Below are 23,381 nucleotides of genomic sequence, written 5' to 3' on the forward strand. Positions count from 1 at the left end.
CTCCTCACATGCTGTCTGTCTTTCCCTTTCAGGGACCTCAGTATGAACAACATCAGCCAGCTGCCCCCAAGCCTCCTCCACAACCTCCGCTTTCTAGAAGAGCTGTAAGTACCACTGCTGTCTGGATGCATCCAGTCAATGCTGAACACATTCCTGCATTTGTCTCCCATACTTGCTGTGGAAACCAGATAAAACAAGTGTGGGGGGGGGGCATCAGCACCAGCAGCTTTGACGCATGAGGAAGCACTTAGGGGGCGGGGCTGGGGGGAAGAATTGCTATGATTCTGGAAATCAACTTATAAAAGAGTTTACCGTGAGGCTGCAACTTTCTAAGGTGAGACTGAGCCAAACAAATTAAAATGTTAAAGCAAAGCCTCTTTAAAAAGAGCTGGATGACTCTCTGGAAACAGTTAAACAGCAGGGTATTAAAAGTCTGAATACCAGTTCATGTTTATTAAAATAGCAAGTAAAGCTATAATGAAAACCAAACCTGCTGTTTGGTTAGGCTTGTAACTGGGAGAATTGAGTCCACATTGCATAACACCAAAACCCCTTGTCCTAATCACTTTTAATTACTATTTCCCTACTTTTAAATTTAGCTTCCCTGAAGGTTTCAACAGAGAGAACGTGAAATCCAGAGGTCTTAAGAATGGGGTCTTCTAAAAAAAAAAAAAAAAAAAAAAAAAAAAAAAATTTAAAGAAAAGTTAAAAAAAAATCTTTAAGGAGAAAGATAAAATTAGTTAATGATACACAGAGGAACCTTGATTAAGTCTAGTGATCACTTTCCAGAAGATGAAAAGGAACTGTATAAACCAAAAATCTGCATTTACAAATTCATTTGATCCTTTTACCCTGTTGAGTGATGGAAGATCTGCGCCATCGTGGTCCCTGTGAAGGAAGCTTGGCACCATCCATTGGGTAAATCCTCTGACTGTTGATTAAAGGAATTGCTTCGGCAATGACCTCTTTTGAAAATGCGTCCCTTATAAACCCTAAAGTCGGGGTCCAATTTGAGTAGTAATTTGAATCGTTGGTACACCACGTGACCCACCATGGGAGGTGGAATGTTCTGTCATAACCAAATTTCCCAACAGTGATCATTTCTTCAAGAGGATGGCATTCCCAAATTTTCCATGCTGGACATTTATCTATTTCTTTGATGGTGTTATAGTTTAAAGAACACTGTTGGTGTGGTGAGGAATCCAAATACTAATTTATATAGCAGCAAGTCTTTTGTCATTTACGGAAACTATTCATGATGTTACTTTAAATATTAAATTTCAAACATCGGAACCCTCTTATTCTCCTTCCCCTGTACAATTAAGTTGCAAATTTCAGCTCTCTGTACCATCATATTCCTAAGATAAGAATTATGTATCATTTTCTCTTTTAAACATCACAAGGCACAACGCTTTCATTGTTCCCTAACACATACCACAGACTTAGACCACAAACTGAATCAATAAATAATTCACTTCCCCAAAGACTTTTAATAGAGTCCCCCTCTCCCCCTCCCCCTTACCCCCCCCCCCCCCCCCCGTGACTTAGCTCATTCAAAATAACCTTTCTTTCTTCTTGAGGTAAATGTTAATTCTGTTTCAAGGGCAGTTTGTCAAAAGATAATTGATGGGAGGAAAGCCAGACTAAGGGGAGAGGGAGGGAAAAGAACCATTCTAAAATGCTGTTTTGTTTTGTTTTGTTTTTATGGATACTCTCTTATTTATCTCTCTGGAAGCTCAAGTTGAATACCTTGGTCTTAGAACCACAGAATTCCACAATTAAAGATGACTCTTTAAAACTATTCCACTCTCCTTTGTGTCTTCTGGAATTTCATCTTCTGAGCTGACTGAATGGCAGAATTTAGGGTTAAGACTTGAATCCCATGAGATGGTTCAGTAGGGAAAAACATTTGCCACCAATCCAATCCCCAGACCCCACATGATGGAAGAAGAGATCCAACTCCTTCCAAATGTCCTCTGAGCTCCACGCACAAACACGTGAGCACACTCACACACACAAGCATGTGAGCACACACACAGACACAGACTCGCACACACGAGGGTGGGGTATACAAAGATGGATGGGCAGGTGGAAGGATTTGGGAGGAGTTGGGAAAGAATGAAACATTATCAAAATATATTGTATGAAACAAATGTATTAAAAGTTATAAATTTAAAAAAAAAAAAAGAAGGAACAGAGGCTATGATAACTCATAACTTATTTGGCCATTGCAGAAGGCCCAAGTCTGGCTCCCAACACCAACATGAGTATCCACCTATAACTCGAGCTCCGGGGGACCCAGTAACCCTCCTCTGGCCTCCACAGGCCGTCTGAGCCTACAAGCACACATCCCGACACAAACACATACACACACATGACTAAAATACATTAAAATGTTTTATTATACAAATAGAAATCTTCAAATAATAAACTTTTAATGATAAAAATTAAAACCGGGAAAAGTAAAAGGGGAAACAACAAAAGCTAACAGGGAGTAGACAAAAGGGGGACACTTACACGCTGCGGATGGGAAGGTGAACTGGTCCGCTCAGTGAAAACCAGGCAGGAGGTTTCTCAGACACCTAAGCCAGACCTTTGCAGATGACCCAGCTCTACCACATCTGGGTATTTGTCCTCAGATTCCGAGTCCACGCGACGACGCTGGCGTATTGCACGTCAGTGGCTTTTGCAACATTTTCCACAGTTGCCACAGAACAGAAACGATGCAGGTGTCCAACAGCTGAGAGATGCAGGCAAGGAGAATGTGGCAAATACACACAACGGGCTGTTTTTCAGCCACCAAGAAAGATGGAGTTATGTCATTTGCAAGAAAATGGACACAACTGTAGAAAATCACGCCGCTAAGCAAATTAAGCCAGTCTTTGAGAGATACAAATGTGTTCTCCCATTTGGGAGTCCTAGATTTTATATAGTCACATAAAATCATGTACATATATATATATATATGTACATGATATATATATATATCATGTACATGTAAAATTACATCAGGGACAAAAAGGACAAACAGGACCTGATCCAAGTTGGGAGGAGGGGGAAGGCTATTCTCAACATGAAATATATGCCTGTATGAAAATAAAGCAATACATTTAAATTTAAAAGAATGGTCTTAAAGCAAGCACAGTAGCTTTCTACTGGTCAATGTGTTTGTAATAAATGATCCTACTCCATCCTCTTAACTCATAAAAGTAGAAAATATTGCCAGGTGGTGGTGGCACTCACCAGGAGAGAGAAACCCTGTCTCAAAAAAAAAAAAAAATAGAAAGTATCAATCCTGGCTAGAAAATGAGAGAAAATAAGGAGAAAAGGAAAAAAGATAGAAGTTGGTCAGCGTCAGAGCTAAGAGCTTGGTCCGGGTCACAGCTGAGATTTGCGGTGACTTTTCAGAGCTGTGCTTGGAATGGAGAAGGAGACTAAGGAGCTATGTGTGCACGGTTTACCCTGCACCTTTCTCATCCCCTGAAGTAGCAAGCACAGGACTTTTCACAACCGAACACCCTGAATGCAGTTAAGGGACCGAGATCTTCAACGATGGTATGCATCCGTGTGCCCATGCCTGTGTCTGTGTGCGTGAGCTAGTGAAAATACATGAGCAGGTGAGCTAGTGAAAATACATGAGCAGAAGGCAAGCTCTGTAGATCCAGGAGCCAGGGGTGCAGGTGTTCGGACTATTAATCCCATGTGCTTTGCCTCTGAGAAGGGCACCATCGCAGGCTGGAAGTGTAAAGTCTGGCATCGTTCCACAGGCCCAGAACGTTGGTTAGTAACATTGCACATAAAAATACATACTTGACACCATGTTTTATAAAGTGGTCTTGAGCAAATAAATAGCCATCCGTGCAGGCTGGCACCGGTGTTTAGAAATAGGTATGTGTGTAGTTTCATGATGGTGAAGGTATCATTGACAAGGCAGTAAAATACCTCCCCACTCAGCTTGCATAGCTCAGGATTGTCTCTTTGCAGCCAAATAGATTGCTGTAGATGGCATCAACAAGAAAATCCCATCGTGAGACCCTTTAAAAATCAATGCTGACGAGGCCACGTCGCCACCCTTCCCCTTTGATTTAACTACCCTACACCTCATTTCCCTAGCCTACTTCATTTAAGAGTCATCATAGACGTTAGCTATGCAGACAGCTATGGTTTACCCCTCACCCATCGCTAACAAAGCCGCCATAGTTGAAAAATCTAGTGAGGACATGTAACCATAGAGATATTTGTGGAGTTAACATTTTTTTAAGTGTACCTCTAGGTAAAATGTCTGTCTTTCAAAAAAAAAAAAACAAAAAACAAAAACAACAACAACAACAAAAAAAAAAAAAACGCATGCTATCGTGGGAAATGATGTCCCTCTCTCGTTCTTGACATCCAGGGATGCTGATGATGTGTTGGCACCTTCAGTTCTTGATCTATTCTGGTGACTTGGCATATGCAGGGCCAGTCACTCTGCTCAGGGTAATATGCTAGCACTGGGGGGGGGGGGGAATGAAGAGCCTTTTCCTGAATGGATGGAGTCTGCTTCCTGGAGAAAGGTGCACAGGAAGGACCTACATTCAGAAGCCCAGGACACCCTGACCTGGCTGTGCCAGTTGCTGGCATGGAATGTCCCCGTTCCTTAGGTGATAGTGTTCGCAGGCACTCTGCCCATCTTCTGGGATGTTTCTGAGAACCGGATGACCTGATGTTGAATGGATTTGTGCCATCAACAACCTACACTTTGAGTCGTCGTGAAATGCAGACACCACTCTTCCTGTTTTGCGAGCCCGCTTTTGCGGGAAACCCAGGAACCTGGGATAGGTTCAGGAAAGGCTATCTCCTGCTTTAGTAGATGCAGGCAGTGATTGGAGATTGCTATTCACCACATTTTAACAGCCTGAGCCATTGCTGCATATGGCACCAACATTCTCTCCTCCAGCTCGGCTCGCTCCATCCTGCTGAGGACTTCATGTTCTTCATTTGTGGGCAAACAAAAGATTCAGCTGCCTTTGGCCTTCAAAGTGTGGCTCAGACCTCAGGAGCTAATGGCAGATGGTGTCTGTCGCTGGCATCTGCAAGTTAGAGTAAACTTAGATTGGAATTCTGATTATACCAGGCAGTTGTTTCCATTTTAAAATAGTCCTCAGTCTTTATTTCCAGCTTGCATGTTAAAATCTTCCCAGATTTTAGTGCTATTGGAATCAAATAGTTGACTCACAAAGAAACATGAGCGGCTCTAGGGAGGTCTGCTTTTAAGTTACTATTGTTCCTTGGAATGGTTTGCTTGTGTTATGGTTGGCTTTAATGAATCTCTACATAAATAGTAGATATCTGTTATTACAGATGAAATTTGGAAGGAGAGATACCACCAAGCATTCTGAAGTGTAATTCATGCTTGCTATTTTTATCCCCTCACATTACTGAAAATAGTGAGAAGTGTCCCGTCTATCTTTTGAGGGTTTTTGTTTTGTTTTGTTTTGTTTTTGTAAAGGAAGAACTGTAGTCAACCACAACACACGTTAAGTTTTACTTGTCAAATGAAAACACCATCATGCCAGTGAACAATCGTTATGCACTTTGGCCTTATCACAGTCTCTTATGTACATTGAGCTGACAATTGTGTTTAATTCCTACCATCTAGAGCCCAAACCCCTCCAGCTAGATAAACCCACTTAGATGTCTTACATTGTGTGTATACTGTTGGCAATTGGAACACTTTAAAAAGTGTATTGCTGTAAAACTTCTTTATCCTCTATCCCCCAACCCCATAAAATATAGATATCCACCCTATTTCTCTACTTTATTTTATCATTTTTCCCTGGTTAAGCATGTGGAGTATGTGTGTACTGAGAGGGGGCAGCTACTGGGAGCCACAGAAGGAGACGTTAGGCTTGCTATGAGATATTCAAGTCTCTACCCTCGAGGAATTTAAATTGGGCAGAGGAGGTTAATAACTCACTAAGTGTGACTAGGACAGTGAAGAACACACACATAATTTAGGTAAAAAGTAACAAGAAGTGATTAAAAAAAAAAGGGCTCTGAAAGGAGGTGGCCTCTAGGACAGGCAAATGCCCCCACCATCAAGAGCGTCAGTGACTCTTACATAGGACTTGGGTTTGATTGCCAGCACCCACATGACGGTTCACATGCAGTTTCAGGTGATCTGGCCCCCTCTTCTGGCCTCCGCTGGCTCTGCATACACACAGTACACTTACATACATGCAGGCAAAACACTCATACACATAAAATAAAAATAATGGGAGGGGAAAAACCTTATAGGGCCCCACTTCTAGAAAAAGCACTATAAGCAACTAAAGAATGCTGAGTTCCGGAGAATCATCAACAGGGACGAGCCCCTTAATCATCATCCATTACGAAGTTGTCATCCTTGAAATCATAGACATACAAGCAACGCCAAATGGACTCAGCTGAGTATTTATACATCTCTGTGAATATATGTATAATAATAACAAAGAAAAAGAATTTTAGAGGGAGATGGGAAATAGGGGAGGGACTGGAAAGAGAAAGGGGGATGGGGAGCAATGCAATTAAATCTTAATTTTAAAAATAAATAAATAAATCTAAACTAATATCAGGCATTGGAAAAAGTTGGAAGATGATACCAAGCCACAGATAAAATGGTAGACCCAGAAACAACTTGGTTGGTTGGTTGGTTGGCTGGTCAGTTGGGTAGTTGATTGGTTGGTTAGTTGATTGGCTGGTTGGGTAGTTGGGTGGGTGGATAGGTGGGTAGTTGATTGGTTGGTTAGTTGGTTAGCAGGTTGGTTGACTGGTTGGTTAGTTGGGTGGGTGGGTGGTTCATTGATTGCTTGGTTAGTTGATCGGTTGATAATAAATACCTCTGAGTTCCCAGTTCTGTGTAGGCTGCACAATTCTTGACATTATGAGTCTGTCATCTAATCAGACAGACCACACATCAAAGGGCAGAAAATGAAGCTCTGCAGAGACTATCTAAAGACCGAGGTGATTAAAGCAGATTTCACTGAGGAGTTGGAACAGAACCTCATTAGTCTGCGGTTAAAGATGTCCCAGTTTTAAAGTTACTGAAAGTTACACACACACACACACACACACACACTCACACACACAAACATACACACACACATACACACACAATATACATCACACACACAAACACACATATACACATGCACACACATACATCACACACACACCAGCTTTATGTGCGCACACGCCATAAAGAACAAAAACAAACAAAACCCACACAGAAAAAAAATGCTTATTTGCTTAAATTTTTATTTTTTGTCAATAGGACAGACCTGCCACCAAGCTAGCCTAGAAAACAGCTGATGGCACATCATAGATTCTCTTGTTTTAGGGCAAACTGCCCTGAAAACACAGGCCAGTTGCTCATAGATTATTTCTTAATACAGACTCAGAAGCATTTCAAGTCTCCACACAGAGAAGAACAAAATGTTATGCTATGTTTCCAGAAACACAACTGAAAGATATATACCCTGATTAATTAAGCTGACTACAATCCATCTTTCTTTTAAAATTTTCATACAACAAAATCTGATCAGTTTCCCCTACCTCATCTCCTCTCAGACCCTCTCCACCACCCCACCCATCCAACCTTCCCCCTCTCTCCAGAAAATGGGCAAAAAAATAAAATAACCAGACCAAAAAAAAATCAAAGCACCAAAAAACTTACACATCCAGGTGTGCATGCACATACAGAGAAAGAGAAAGAGAAAGAGAGAGACAGAGAGGAGAAAGAGAGAGAGAGAACATAAAAACACAAAATCAGAAGCCATAAGAGATAAGAAAAAAAAAAACCTCAAGGTTAAAAAAAAAATGTCCAAACTAAACATTATGAGAGAAAACATCTGCAAAAATAGTATTGAGTTCATTGTGTTGGCCATCTAAAACTGGGTATAGGCTCCCCTTAAGTGTCGATTTGTATACCCAATGAGACTCTGTAGAAGAAAATTATTTTTCCCTTCACAAGTAGTTGTCAATTGGAGATAGATTCTGGGTTAGGGGGATGTCCGGTTCTGTTCTCAGTGATAATACCCCATCTGGCTTGGACCTGTGCAGGCTCTATGCATGCTGCCTCAGCCTCTGCGAGTTTATACGTAGGCCAACTCTGCTGTGTTTAGAAGACCTTGTTTCTTTGGAACCCTCCATCCCCTCTGGCTCTTAAAATCTTTCCACCTCTTCTTCCTCATAGTTCCTTGAGCCCTCTCGGAAGAGGTTTGATGAGGATATCCAATCTAGGACTGAATGTTGTTACATCTCTCTCCCTCTCTGCATATCATTCAGTTTAGGTCTGCGTATTAGTTCCTGTCTACTACAGGAGAAAGCTTCTCTGATGCTGAATGAGTAAGACACAGATCTACAGATATAGCAGACTCATTGGTAGTCATTTTATTGTTGTTTCCCTTTAGCAAAATAATAGTATTTGATTTTCCTTAGGTCCATGAGCTATCTTTTATCAGGTACTTGAGAATCTCAACAGTGTTAGGCATGAGTTCTATCTCACCGAGTGGGCCCTAAATACAACCGCATGGGCAGTGGTTGGCTACTCCCATAACATCTGTGCCTCCACCGTGGCTGAGCAAAAGGTTTGTGGCTGGGTTTTACATTTTCATTTCCAAAGTCAGTGTCTCAAAAGCCATCGGCTTACCTAGCAATAATAAGGCACGGGAATTAGAAAGCACAAAGCCGAAAACTGTATTCTAAATCCGCAACCGTGCTGAACGCGTGGCCGTGAAGAGAGAGAGGTGCATTGTGACTGAGGCGATGCTGTTGCTGGTCAGTTCAATCTGCTCAGCGAAGCCATCTGCGGCAGCCAACCAGCTCTGGGAGTCTTGATTCAATAAGCCACTCTTCAGTGTACCGTACACAACTCATTACGTATACGTATACTCTTAACTCAGAACTGCATCTAGCACTTTGGGTCACTAATCGTGTTCAGGTGGGCAACGCATGATGTACTCATCAGTACAGAATGTTGCTTTTCCTGTTCGACTTTTCCTCGACTCTACTGGTGAATTCGCAGTAACAGTGTAGGGAGTCTGCCGCCTCTACTCTTTCACCACTATCTGCTAAACCAGCTCTCCTGGCTGAATATTAAAGCCCCTGAGCTTTAGTATTCCCATTTAAGATATCCCCATAAGAAGGATCCGTTTAAAATACGCATTTGTTCGGCACTCAAGCCAACCGAATGAGGTCCTGCAGAGCCATTTAAAATGCAGCAGCACTGAGCAGCTTCCGGCCCCTCTCCCTGGCATTCCTTCCCCCCATTGTCTATTCTCCAGACTCATCCTCCAGAAGACTCTAGACCACACCAGGTGTGCAACATTCTAATCTCCCTTCACAGTCTGGCTCAGAGCTCTGTTGAAATGCCCTCATAGCAGAAAGGCTCCCCTATACCATTGTATCTAAAGTAATCGCCCCCCCAACCACGGCCCTCAGTTCTCCCATCTCTTTACCGTTGTTAATCTTTCCTCGGAAAATTTCCATGTTATGGTCTTTGTTCCTGGACCCAATGACTGTCCCCTCACATACTCATGTAAATGGTGAGTTGGGGCCTTAATGGGTCTCATATTCACTACTGCATCACCAAACCAGACAGGATAATCCCTCAACAAGTGCGTGCCGGACACAGGAAGTTAGTGTGAAACAATAATAAAGTGCATTTTGTTCCCTGACTCCAAATGACTGTTAGGAGCACAGAAGCCCATGGCACTGTGGTAGCTCAGGTGTGTCAACCGCAAGTTAACTGTGCAAAGATGAAAGCAGGGAAAGCAAAGGCCATGAGTGTTGACCACTGCAGCAGCTTTGTAAACATGAGTCCTTGGGGCCAGCATCCAGGCAGGTGTGATACTTCCTTGCCAGCTAAATAAGCCTTCAATCATCCACTTGTTTGCTGAAGATAACCCAGGTCCACTCCGATCCAGTTATTCATGCAAACCAGACTGCAAGGCTGTGGGACAGTTTGGATCCACAGCTCCACAGTTATCCAGGGACCCGGGTCACTTCCCTCCTTTCGGGTAGAGGGCGCATTGGTGTGTGTGTGTGTGTGTGTGTGTGTGTGTGTGTGTGTGTGTGTGTGTGTGTGAATGCAGGCACACCCACATACCACTGCTTGCATGTGGGAGGCAGGAAATGACCTCTGGTGTCACCTTGTTTGGGACGGGAGTCTCTATCATTTGCTGACTAATCAAGCTTCAGGGGTCCTCCGGTCTCTGTATCCCAACTACGGGCATTACAGGTGTGCACTCACTTGGCTTTGAGTGTCCTCTGAGGATTAAACTTGGGTCGCCACACTCTGTGTCGAGCACTTTACCCACTGAGCCCCCCCCCAGCCCATTCCTCTCCTTTCTAATGTTCTCATTGCATCTTTCGTGGGATCTTCTGCACATCTGAATCCCTGATGCTGTTTCACCAACCACCTCTGCAGGAAAGGGGAACTAGAGGAAGGTTAGGAACAAGCAACCTCCTTCCGGGAGGTGATGGAGAAGCTGCATGTCGCATTTTTATGTAGTCTGACTTAGTCATGTATGCACAGGAAGATGCAAGCAAAAAAAAAAAAAAAGGCTACAAAAACGAGACTGTTGGTGAGGGCCCATGTGCTCTGTTACACTCTGAACTCTATGTAGGAGAAATTACCCTGGAAGGAAAGAGGTCCTGAACACTGGGGGACAGTTTACTGGTCTTTAATTGATTACTAAATACTACTTGGGCAACTCACCATGCCTGCAACACTATTTGAGGCCCCATAGGAACAAAAGGCAAGCCCCGGGTTTCCGGGTTATAGGACAGGTACAGCACAAAGTGGGTTCTATCTTCCATAATCCAGGCATGAACTACTACCAAAGAGTTCAAAGTAGAGAGATTAGAAATCTCAGAAATGGGTTGCTTTAAGGGACTGGAAGGGAGCAGAAAAAGATGGTTCTAGATGAAACAAAAGGGTATACACATGACACTAGCCTCATGGTCTAGCTCAGCTTCAGTGTAAAGAGATCTGTGGAAGAGGCCGAGGGCTTGTTTCTTCCGGTATGAAAACTGACAAGAGTCTTTAATGGGTCACTAATATGGCCAGACGGAGCTGACCACACAGAGACCATCGGAGAACACAGACTGGGAACAGGGTGGGAGGGGGTTGAATTGGAGGGTGAGGAAGAGGGAGACAACCAGCAATTTTACAGAAAAACGTCTAAAGCCTCTGGAATCACCTTGGCCAAATATTAATCTGAATTACATATGATTAACACATATTTTCTGAATTCCTGCCATGGTTAGATTAGTGAATCCCTTTTTTTTTTTTTCACTCTATGTACATATGGAAAGAAACATTTCTTCCCTCAGTCCTTTTTCACAAATATATTTGGTACAAAACAGCATTCATCCAAACCATCCTCTCTTTTATTCTGCATTTTAATTATTGATTTCAGAAAGAGATCCTAAGTGTATTTACTGTTTGAAAAACACTTCCTTAGACCATGAGGGACATGGAAGGCATACAGAATGCAGGCTGTCTAAGTCTTACAGATCACATCTGTCAGGAGAAGGAAAAGCAGGCCCAATCCACCAAGACGGAAGAGTGGAGTCATGCATGGGCTGGAAGGGATCTGAGGTGGCCTCTTGTCTGAACATTTCATGCTGTTAGTAAAGTAAGGAAGCACAGGGATGTTTACCGATTTAAAGGTCCAAAGCAAATTAATACACACATGAGAGAGAGGCAATGCTCGTTTGAGAATCCCAAATCCCTTGTGTTATTAAATTCCTTCCTAAAATCAGGATTACAAATATTGTGGCATAAGTAATTTTAATTGGACAAATGCTTGTTGGTTTTTTTGTTGTTGGTGGTGGTGGTGGTGGTGTTATTATGTCTATGTTGGTGTTATTATGGCTGTTTTGTTGGTTTTGAGTTTGGGGCAGGGTCTTGTTTAGGCCAGCCTGGACTCAAACTTTCGATCTTCTTGCCTCTGCCTCCAAAATACTGCATGTCTGAATCATCACACCTGGCTTCAGACAGTTTTTGTTTTGTATTGATGTGTGTGTGTGTGTGTGTGTGTGTGTGTGTGTGTGTGTGTGAATGTGTGAATGTGTGTATGTGAGTGTGTGTGTGAATGTGTGTGTGAGTGTGAGTGTTGTGAATGTGTGTATGTGAGTGTGTGTGAGTGTGAGTGTGTGAATGTGTGTATGTGAGTGTGAGTGTGTGTGTGAATGTGTGTATGTGAGTGTGAGTATGTGTGTATGTGAGTGTGTGTGTGTGTGAATGTGTGTATGTGAGTGTGAGTGTGTGTGAATGTGTGTGTGTGTGTGTGTGAATGTGTGTATGTGTGTGTGTGTGAATGTGTGTGTGAGTGTGAGTGTTGTGAATGTGTGTATGTGAGTGTGTGTGTGTGAGTGTGAGTGTGTGAATGTGTGTATGTGAGTGTGTGTGTGAGTGTGAGTGTGTGAATGTGTGTATGTGAGTGTGAGTGTGTGTGTGAATGTGTGTATGTGAGTGTGTGTGTGAGTGTGAGTGTGTGAATGTGTGTATGTGAGTGTAAGTGTGTGTGTGAATGTGTGTATGTGAGTGTGTGTGTGAGTGTGAATGTGTGTATGTGAGTGTGAGTGTGTGTGTGAATGTGTGTGTGAGTGTGAGTGTGTGAATGTGTGTATGTGAGTGTGAGTGTGTGTGTGAATGTGTGTATGTGAGTGTGTGTGTGTGTGTGTGTATGAATGTGTGTGTGAATGTGTGTATGTGAGTGTGTGTGTGTGTATGAATGTGTGAGTGTTGTGAATGTGTGTATGTGAGTGTGTGTGTGAGTGTGAGTGTGTGAATGTGTGTATGTGAGTGTGAGTGTGTGTGTGAATGTGTGTATGTGAGTGTGAGTGTGTGTGTGAATGTGTGTATGTGAGTGTGTGTGTGAGTGTGTGTGTGTGTGTGTTGGGTGTGAGTGTGTGTGTGTGTGTGTTGGGTGTGAGTGTGAGTGTGAGAGTGTGTGTGTGTATGTGAGTGTGAGTGTGTATGTGAGTGTGTGTGTGAGTGTGAGTGTGTGAATGTGTGTATGTGAGTGTGAGTGTGTGTGTGAATGTGTGTATGTGAGTGTGTGAGTGTGTGAATGTGTGTATGTGAGTGTGTGTGTGAGTGTGAGTGTGTGTGAATGTGTGTATGTGAGTGTGAGTGTGTGTGTGTGAGTGTGTGTGTGAATGTGTGTATGTGAGTGTGTGTGTGTGTGTGTTGGGTGTGAGTGTGAGTGTGAGAGTGTGTGTGTATGTGAGTGTGAGTGTGTATGTGAGTGTGTGTGTGAGTGTGAGTGTGTGAATGTGTGTATGTGTGTGTGAGTGTGAGTGTGTGTGTGAATGTGTGTGTATGTGAGTGTGTGTGTGTGTGAGTGTGAGTGTGTGAATGTGTGTGAATGTGTGTGAGTGTGTGTGTGAATGTGTGTATGTGAGTGTGTGTATGAGTGTGAGTGTGTGTGAATGTGTGAGTGTGAGTGTGTGTGAATGTGTGTATGTGAGTGTGTGTGTGAATGTGTGTATGTGAGTGTGAGTGTGTGTGTGAATGTGTGTATGTGAGTGTGAGTGTGTGTGTGAATGTGTGTGTGTGTGTGTGTGTGTGTGTGTGTGTGTGTGTGTGTGTGTGTACCACTTGTGTACAGGTGCCAAAGGAGACCAGAAAAGGGTGTCAGGCCTGCAGCTATCAGCAGTCATGAGATACTTCTCGTGGGCGCTGGGTACTGAACTCAGGTCCTGCAGAAAAGCAAAAAGTGATTTAACCACTAAGCAATCTCTCCAACTCCTCAGATGCTTTTAGTTCTGACACTATTTAGTTCTATCCATAAGATGATTGCATTATTTATTTAACTATGTATGGCCTAAGGCCAGTGGTATGGGCTAGCAAATGGATACATATTTAAAGTTGTACAATGAGGGGCTTATTTCAGGCAAGCTGTTAGCTCTCCATGACTGAATTGTCTCCTCTTTGAACACAGGCCATCAGGCCCTTCAGGAAAAAGATTCTAGTCAAGTAGACCAACTCTACCCTTACCCCTAACCTGTATCTTCATCACTGAAAGATGAGGTTGTCTTGGTCTAGAGATTCTCTGGCCCTAGGATGTCATGAAGTAGTCAGGAGATTCTGTGGTTTTTTTTTTTTCCCCATGTTGTTGTTCTAGATTTTTCTGCTTGATAGATAGTAACATCACATATCTCAGGCTATGGCTTTGATGTGACTGCTAAATAGGTATAGAGCCAAACATTGGAGCTACATGTTTTGTTAACCTTTTTGCATATTTTCTCAATAGAAATATTGTAAAGATAACTTTTCAAATGTTACCAGGAAAAGATGTCAAAACTTGCCACGAAGTCATTTATGTTAGCGTATTGCGCTCTAAGCTCTGTGAAAGTTAAGGCATGTTAAATTAAGCTTCTCTGTCTTTTCTTGTGGTTTAGGGGAAAAGTGTGATGCTATACATTTTTATTTTACAATAATAATAATTAAAAATAATAATAAAACAAGCATATCCTAGTCTAATCACACTGAAAATATTCCTGTTTGATCATTTCATGTTGTAAATGTTGACATCACAGGTTTGTATCAAATTATTATGTGGTGGTAGTTTGTTTGTTTGTTTAAACAGGAGTAGATACATATGTAGTTCAAGCTAGTAAATAATTTATTGTATGGTAATTTATTTCATTTTTCTCTTGAGTACCTCATCTACCAGCACCATTTTGGAAATTTAAAGTGTTTGCAAAATATAAGAAAACAAGATCCCTTACAGTTACTTGTGTAGTTTGAACATAGCTGTATTGCATTTTTGAATAGTAAAATGGATTCCATTTGAAGAAAGTTATGCTAATTCCTTTCCTCTCTCTCTCCCTCTCTCTCCTCTCTACATTGAAACCCTCAGACGTCTTGCTGGAAATGCTTTGACACATATTCCCAAGGGAGCATTCACGGGCCTTCACAGTCTTAAAGTTCTGTAAGTAAACCAAGTGTTGTTTGTTGGAGACTGTTCTGATTTTCATGCCAAATAACAGCTAATTAATGTGCAAATATCTCCTGCAATTTGGATCTTTGAGGTGACTCAAGTTGGCCATGACCTGTGTGTGACAATTCCTCTCTCTTTCTCTAGCATTACATCTGAAGCTGCTTGCCTCTGAATAACCCCCTTACCTATTCACACACGCAAGAGTATTTCTCTCCTTCCATGCCATGCAGTTGGGGAGCCTGTGTCTAAACATTTTGGTCACTGGGTGAATAATTCGCTGTGAATTAGCATAATGAGACCACAGCTTCAAACTTGCTTTGAAATGTGTTTCCTTATGATATACCACTAAGGACCTACTCAAGCATAGTAACACTTGAGTGTATGTGAGTATATGTAGGAAACCTGGTGTACAGCCTAGTAAAATAGACAGCTGTTCATCATGAAATGTTGGGTTAGGGATGTAGCTCAGTGGTACATTTGCCAACCATACCCAAAGCCTACACAGGGGAGAAAGTGTGGGAGAATGAGAGGATTTACGTGTGTGTTTATGCACAAGTTTTCTTTGCATTCCTTGTCCAACTTCCAAACTTGTTGTTATAAAATTCAGTACTATTGAATACTACTTTCTTAGTTTGGGTTACTATTTCTGTACCGAAACACCAAAACACTTGGGGTGGGGAGAAGGGTTTATTTGGTTTCCATATCCTGAGTCCCAGTCCACAGACAAAAGCTGAGGTAGGAACTCAAGCAGGGCAGGAACCTGGAGGCAGAAGCTGATGCAGAGGCCGCGGAGGGAGCTGCTTGCTAGCTTGCTGCTCATTGCTTGCTCATCCTGCTTTCTTATAGAACCCAGGGCCACCATCCCAGGGGTGGCTCCACCCACATAATCTAGGCCCTCCAACATCAATCACTGATTAAGAAAATGGCCTGCAGGCTTGTCTACAGCCTGATTTCGTGGAGGGATTTTCTGAATTGAAATTACCTTCTCTCACTTGACGTGAAATTAGCCAGCGCAAATACCTTCTTCTTCTAGTACCCACCACCAAATTTTGTTTCAGTGTGTTCTGGTTTGGAGCATCTAATTGGAGGGAATAGTAAAAGTTGCAAGTCATTCTATATTTTATCCACAAAACAATGTCTTGACTTTACTTTTTTTTCCATTGAGATAAAAATTAACTCCAAAAAAGCATTTGATTTATTTATGCTTAATGAGAACTGCATTTCAGTAGCCTAAGATATATGTAGTTTTTTAAAAGTGTAATTAAATTTAATACCTTATTAAAAATTAAATTCTAGGGGAATGGGGAAGGCTGTGGCTGGAATGTAAAATAAACAGATGAATAAAAAAAATTAGATTTTATAACAGAAACATTGTTTGGTCTTCTTGAATGACTGTGTTTAGCTTGCCTTCTATTTGGGTCATTTGTGCTACTAACAAAAATATTTTGGATCATATTGTCAGCCCTAATGCTAACTTATTACATGTATTAGCACTAGCTGCAGTATTTCAATGAACTCAGCAAGATATTTGAACCATTCAAATGCATCATGGAATTCAAATTTAAATAAGATGACGAAAATGATTTCCCATGTCAAGTTAAGTAAAATATTTGAATGCTGTTACGTAGACTATATTGTAAGGGCTAGAGAGCTAGTTCAGTGGTTCACAGCACTAGCTGCTCTTAAAGAGGACTCAGAATCTCAGCACCCACATGGCAGCTCATAACCACCTGTAACCCCAGCTGACCGACAGGACGATGTGCTCAGAGGCACTCGGGTAACAAAAGCCAGGGATGACGTGGTAGCTCCACATGGTTTAACACAACAGCATTTGGAGGAAAGTCGAAAGATTCCCATTACAGGAAGCTCAGGTGTCTTGTCAAAACAATGGATTTTTTTTTTCTAAGCTTAATGAGAAGTTGAGGTAACAGCATAAGGAGAGAAGTGTTCAGATTTACAATTTTGTTAGGTCCCTATCAAATGATGAGGATACAAGAGCAGCAAGGCCCTGAGGGAACTTTAATCGCTGATGTCACTGATGACTTAGAGATTAACATTCCACAAAAACCCAAATCATTAAAGCATGAGAGCGATGGCCCTCAGCATGGAGACTCTGCCTGCTATGAGGTATTTAGAGAGTCTGTGGAGACATCCTTCTCCAGCTGTGATCCAGAAGGGTTCCAACGTGGGGTATAAGGCAATGATCTACCACTCCGTAATGTGGGGTATAAGCCAGTATAAAGGCAACGATCTACCACCCCGCTTGGCTTCTGAGTTGGCCTTGTCACCACGTACAAATCAATACAAACACAATGCATAGCTCTGCTGAGATGTTTTATAAGAAGTTCAACACAATGTCATATTTTTATTAGGAAACTGAGGTGGATTGAATACATCCTGTCCAAGCCATTGAATAATTAACTGAGTTTGTATTCTTTATTCCTAGCATTATCGGAATTCTAAAGACATATTTATGTCAGAGTATTATTTCTTCAGTGGAACCCTTCCAAAGGCCACAAAACAGACCGTGTGTGTGTGTGTGTGTGTGTGTGTGTGTGTGTGCAAACCTTCCTTGAAATCACTATTAAATTCACAGAAAAGTAGGAAACGAAGGGAAAGGGTCACATTGGATTTACTCAGCAAAGTTTGCTGTAGACGTCTTTCACACTGCCTCCTTTTAACACACAGTCCACGTCATAGCAATTACTCAGTGGCTTACTACTGGGGACAGACTGTTGCTTTTAAAATGTTATTCTTCCAATGCCTAACGAGGTTTACTGACCAAGTTTGAAGAAGGCAGTTTTGTGAGTGCTCATTTTTTCCCAATCAAGCTTGGGTCCCCATTTCCTACGGAGGGGTACAATCTCGGGGGCCTTTCAGAGTATGGTATTTCAAGACTGTCCGATCCTAAGGCATGGTAAATGAGTTTGACTCGTCCTGTATGTGAGTTTCACAGTTCTTCGCCTGAACTGCAACCCTTGTCATTTACTTGGGATCTGTTATTTTTATTTTAATAAAGGTTATTTCCCTTCTCCTTTAAAAACAAATATAAGAATGCTCTGCTGTCAGGTGTCTTCACTAATTTCTATTCTAGTTGCCATCTAGAGTCTATGCATGTTTCTAGTTGTGTATGAAATGGCTTCTGTTGAGTGTTACCTGCTAGGACACCCCTTGCAGGAGGGGATGAGAAGATTCTGCACCAACGCCTCAGGCACGGGAGTCAGTGAGGAGCAGAGCGTACTGCAGGTTCATTTATTAGGAAGTCAGGCCTGCCTTTATAGCCTCTCCCAAGGTCCTATAGGCTTAGGCGCCGACTCTGCTCGATTCCTTTGCTCATTGGTGTCTCTGGGTCAGGCGTCTCTCTGTCAGCAGTCTCTGGGCGTTGAGGCAGGCTTGGCAGCTTGGCCCAGGAAGAAAGTGCCTGCTACATGTGGATAGACACCAGGGATAAGGCAACTGAGGCTTGGGGAGGCTGGCCGCAGTTTCTTCTACAGGCTTCTGCTAATGTTATTTTTCTTGCACCTTACTATTAAAAAGACAAGCAAGGGCTAAGGGTATAGCTCAGTTTGTGAAGCGGTTGCTTAACATGCACAAAGCCCTGGGTTCTATCCCCAGCACGTCCTAAACCAGGCACAGCAGTACAGGCCCGTAATACTCGCACTAGGGAGGTGGAGGCAGAAGTTCAAGGCCACACTTGGCTAATGATTTTGAAATGAGCATGGGCTACATGAGGTCTTGTGTCAGGAAAAAAAAGAAATAAAGATATAGAGTCTAGCGTCTGATAACTTAAAAATGATCCCTGGTATTGTTGTTAGTCAGGGTTTCTATGGCTATGAAGAGAAACCATGACCACAGTGACTCTTATAAAGGAAGACATTTAATGAGGGGGCTTAGAGGTACAGAGGTTCAGTCCATTATCATCATGGCAGGACATGGCAGCATGCAGGCAGACGTGTGTCTGAGAAGGAGCTCAGAGTCGCGTATCTAAATTCACAGGCAACAGGAAGTGAACTGAACTAGACATAGCTTGAGCATAGGAGACCCCAAAGGCCACCCCCACAGGGACACACTTCCTCTGATCAGGCCACATTTACTTCAGCAAGGCCACACCTCCTAATAGTGCCACTCCTTATGAGCTTATTCAAAGTACCATAGTCACATGCAATGCCATGCATTTGGTGGAACAAATAATTTCTCTATAGATTACTTGTCCATAGCTCTTCTTTGTGATACCATTAGGTAAGTATTGACCCAATGAGGTTAAAAGCCATAGCAAAAGCAGAATAGACTTGTTACTATAGCAACTCTCACATGTTTTATGAAGTCCAACAGGGGCTGCAGAGGTAATAATATAAAGGACAGGTTCATTTAGATCCATGGTTTACTTAAGGTCGGTGAGTAGAGATTACGGTAAAACAAGGGGAAGGTACGACTGGTCCAGTCAACTAAGATGAAGAACAAAGATGATGTGGGCTGCTGTTTCACATATGGATCTTATTGTGATCTCTTACCTCTAACCTTTAAGAATATCATCCCTGAACACATTGACCCTAAGATAAATAAGCCGTTTGGTTCTGTACTGCAACATACTTAACTCGATGAAATGCTGCATGAGGCTGTCCTCAACAAAAATTCATTTTCTGATATAAGCCCTTCTTCAGTCAAGGAAAGAGGCCATCCTCCTACCACCCGCCACCAAGCCAAAACCATAAGGTGATAGGCAAAGAGACTGCAGGAAAGACAGAGAGCCATCACCCCCCTCCCCACATCCAGTGTTGACCTGCAATCCAGCCTTGGTAGACAACGCAATGTCTATACAGACTTAACAGAAGGAGCACCTGAGGGTTAGGTCATCAATGTTGACCCCACCCCACCCCCCACTTCATCGTATTTCTTCTTGCTTAGCCTTGCTGATCAAAAGCTAGATGAGAAAGAAAAAGAAAGCATAAAGCAAGGATGAACACTTAGAAAAGCCAGAGGATGCTGTATGAAATAGTGACTAATTTAAATCTACTCAGGAGAGGAATTAAAAGAAATATATATATATACACACACACACACACACACACACACACACACACACACACACACAAATCACACCAGGTCTCTAACAAGAGCTGTACATGTTCTCTTTGTACCCTTATGCAAATGACAAAATGGAGTTTTGTGTGTACACCCCCTGCTCAGGACTTGTTCGACTCTGTTCATATGCACAGTATTCAATAAGGAGGGTTTGCAAAAGCAATGAAGAGCCATGCTCGAGTTTTCTCTGTCAGTTGCACTCTGTAGCACGCTGAACCGTTTAACTCTTTTGCCTCCCACTGAGGTGTCTCAACCAAAAACTAAACCAGAGATCGAGGCTTCGTTGATAATTGGCTTTTTTTTTTTTTTTTTTAGGATTTATTAATTTCTTATTTGCACTCCCTTGGGAATTTAACCTCCCCAAAACTTTTAACTAATGTTCTGGTGCTTTCAAGGCACCTGGAGCAGCGTCTGATGCCGCTGTGTGACGGTCACCTATTGTTAGCTTTCTTTAATGTCTCTCTCCATTTGTTTTAATGGGCAGGATGTTGCAGAATAACCAGCTGAGGCAGGTTCCTTCAGAGGCTCTGCAGAATTTGAGAAGTCTCCAATCCCTGTAAGTACACCTGGGGCTCTACAAAACGCCAGTCTCATTTTGAGATGGATCATTGAAACGTTTGGCCCACAAGTTAATGAGTCGTATGGACTTGAGGTCTTAGCCCTGGAGTTTGAGGGTTCCGAGCAGTTATTTAACTACACCTGCCATCAGAAGATCCCAAACGTGTGTCAGGGCCAAACATCCCCTTCCATAATCTTATCCTGCATCCCCATTAATATTTTCATTTCCAAATTCAAATCAGAAATGGTGCTTAGTTCTTAACCTAGAAAATTAGATGGGATCATTTTGGCATCTTTAATTTGTTTTACCGTCAATCCTTCGGAGCTTCTTTGTAATCCGATTTTGCTGAGTCAAATAAAGATGAGTGTTTGGAACGCTGCACGTCTGCCAAGGACCCTCAAATTACAAAATCAAAGCCTACCGTGCATACCGAAGCGTGGCTACTGCACAAACCAAAGGCTGCCTATCACTGCACACACATAGATAATCACAAACATTCCCACAGTGCCCATAGACATGGACTCCCAGACACACACACACACAGTGGTGCTGGTTTCATTTGCTCTGAACACACACCTTCCCACCAGCAGTTTTCCACCCAGCACCCACATAAACAAATAAAGTAACTCCTCACTTGAAGAACATGCATACCAGCTAGGTGTTTGGAAACTTGGGTTGGAAGCCATTGTTCTCAATCACTACTTGGCAAGCCTCTGCCTCAACTGCTGTGTTAGCGAATCGCCTTCTCATCGGAACGTAGGAGTGATTGCAGTATCTTGCATGATCTCTGATATGCATATGAGTCGTGTACTCTCTAATTATACATCTACTGGAGGTCCTCATCTGTCAAACAAAGCACTGCTTTCTAGTCTTGACTGATGAAGGAGATAAATGCATGAACAAAGCAAGAGAACACTGCAGGCTCTAGCCGAAAAAATCTCCGTAAGGAACCCATCAGTTAATAATTACATACAGTTTGCTTAATGCTTTTTACTGGGACATGAGAGAAGGGAATGGGAGATCGGAAGATGAGACCTCCGTCCTTTGATCTTGCTCTTTAATGAAAGAAAATCTGTGCTCGAGATCACTTCAAGCTTTTTATTCTCGTCAAACAAAGTGACTTCCTAGGTTTTCAGCAGCCTATAGATAAACAAGCCCACAAGGGCCCCTTTGTGGCTGGGGAGGGGCTGCTGCACGTCCAGCCACTCCTTAATGACAGGAGACTATCGCTCTGCTTTTGTTGAGCGGGCTCTACCTGAAGGAAACAGGCAGAGGGAAGCCAACTGCCTCCAGTCGGGCTGTCAGGGCATGGGGATCTCATGGATAAATTGAAATTGAGATAATGGCAGTGCCCAATAGGAACTTTAAACAGCTGCGAGACAGGCCGCAGATAGAAGGATAAGCACTTGTAACCAAAATCCCCTATTGGCTGAGAGATCACAAACAGAACTGAACTCTTTGAGAAAGAAAACCATGAACCTTTTGTTCACTTGAACTGGGTGGTGCCTCTGATAAAGGTGTTCAGATTTTGTTTCTGACCGGCTAGATATTTACTGTTCACCAGGTGTCTCCTGGTTTTTTGGCTCTCACAAAGGGATTACTTTCTGAAGCCTTATAAATATAGAAATGCATGTTCCTTGTGAAAAGGTCAAGGGTTAACTTTGCCAGGATGACATCAGAGCCTAAAGGAAGTGTCTAGACAGGTTCTCAGGCCCTGGCTCACGCTGCATTGTGTCAGCTAGATTATGTTGTGACGGTCACAAGGGCTCCCTGCGCAGGGCACACTCAGTGTGGGGTGTGAAGCAAGGGCAGAGTGTGCTGGCGTGCCTCTTTTTCTCACTGATGCTGTTTGTGCTGCTTTGGGACAACACATAGAATTTGTTCTCGAGAGAATTCATAAACTCGTTCAACGTGAACTCTGCAGACTGAAGGCTGCACCTCTTGCCCTGGTTTGGAGGTCTGGGGAACAGCAAACTCCATTCTAACTGTATTGTTACCTTGTGCTTAAAGCGCCAAACTGCCTTTCTCCTGCTTCCAGTGAACATCTCCAAAATGAAAGTGTTAGCGTGAGACTGGGAACCACCACATCCCTTGTCTGTCTCCACTCTGCTTGCAGACTGTCCAGCTGGAACACAAGGGCTGCTTCGGTATCAAATAGAGCACCTTTGGGGGGACGGGACCCTCCCATCTCTTCAACTGTGCCAATACCAGGAAGTCTCTCTAGCAAGGCACAAGCCTCTTCCTGGACATGATTATCACTTAGATTATCACTTAGCCCCGTTAATATATGGTGTTTCCTTCATTCTGCTCTCGTAAATTCACCCCCATTTCCCCTAACCTCAACACACACACACACACACACACACAGTGGGAGAGACTATGGGGAGGGAGGGAGGGAAGGAGGGAGGGAGAGAGGAAGGGAAAGAGAGATTTGCTTTGTGTTTCACATTTACCCCCTAAGAGGTACTCTTGGATACATGTCTCCAATCCGTGAGGCTGTACAGTGTTGATGATAATCATCCAGAGAGTTCCAACACCTTGGCTACACCCCAGATCAACACAAATCAGTATCTCTGAGTGTGTCACTTTTTTATTGCTGTGACTAACACCTGACAGGAAGCAACTTATGGGAAGCATTCATTTTGGCTTACAGATTGAGGGGATTGAGATACTTTCAATCTTGACTAAGAGGGCACAGTGACGTGTGCGGGAGGCATTCATAGTCAGGGAGCAAAGAGCAGACAGGAAGTGAGGCAAGCCTATA

At 42.8% G+C, this 23,381-nt stretch overlaps 1 protein-coding gene across 1 annotated transcript in view; it reads left to right on the top strand.

Annotated features, from left to right (window-relative positions):
* Lgr5 (leucine rich repeat containing G protein-coupled receptor 5) overlaps positions 1-23,381 on the top strand; it is a 114,176-nt gene that overhangs the window by 51,362 nt on the left and 39,433 nt on the right. Inside the window, exons 2-4 of the mRNA XM_051176226.1 lie at positions 33-104; positions 14,896-14,967; positions 20,543-20,614. Coding sequence (XP_051032183.1) covers positions 33-104; positions 14,896-14,967; positions 20,543-20,614 — 216 coding nt within the window. The remainder of the gene's footprint in view (positions 1-32; positions 105-14,895; positions 14,968-20,542; positions 20,615-23,381) is intronic.

Source organism: Phodopus roborovskii, unplaced genomic scaffold (assembly GCF_943737965.1).
Source record: "Phodopus roborovskii unplaced genomic scaffold, PHOROB, whole genome shotgun sequence".
Classification (NCBI taxonomy): Eukaryota; Metazoa; Chordata; class Mammalia; order Rodentia; family Cricetidae; genus Phodopus; species Phodopus roborovskii.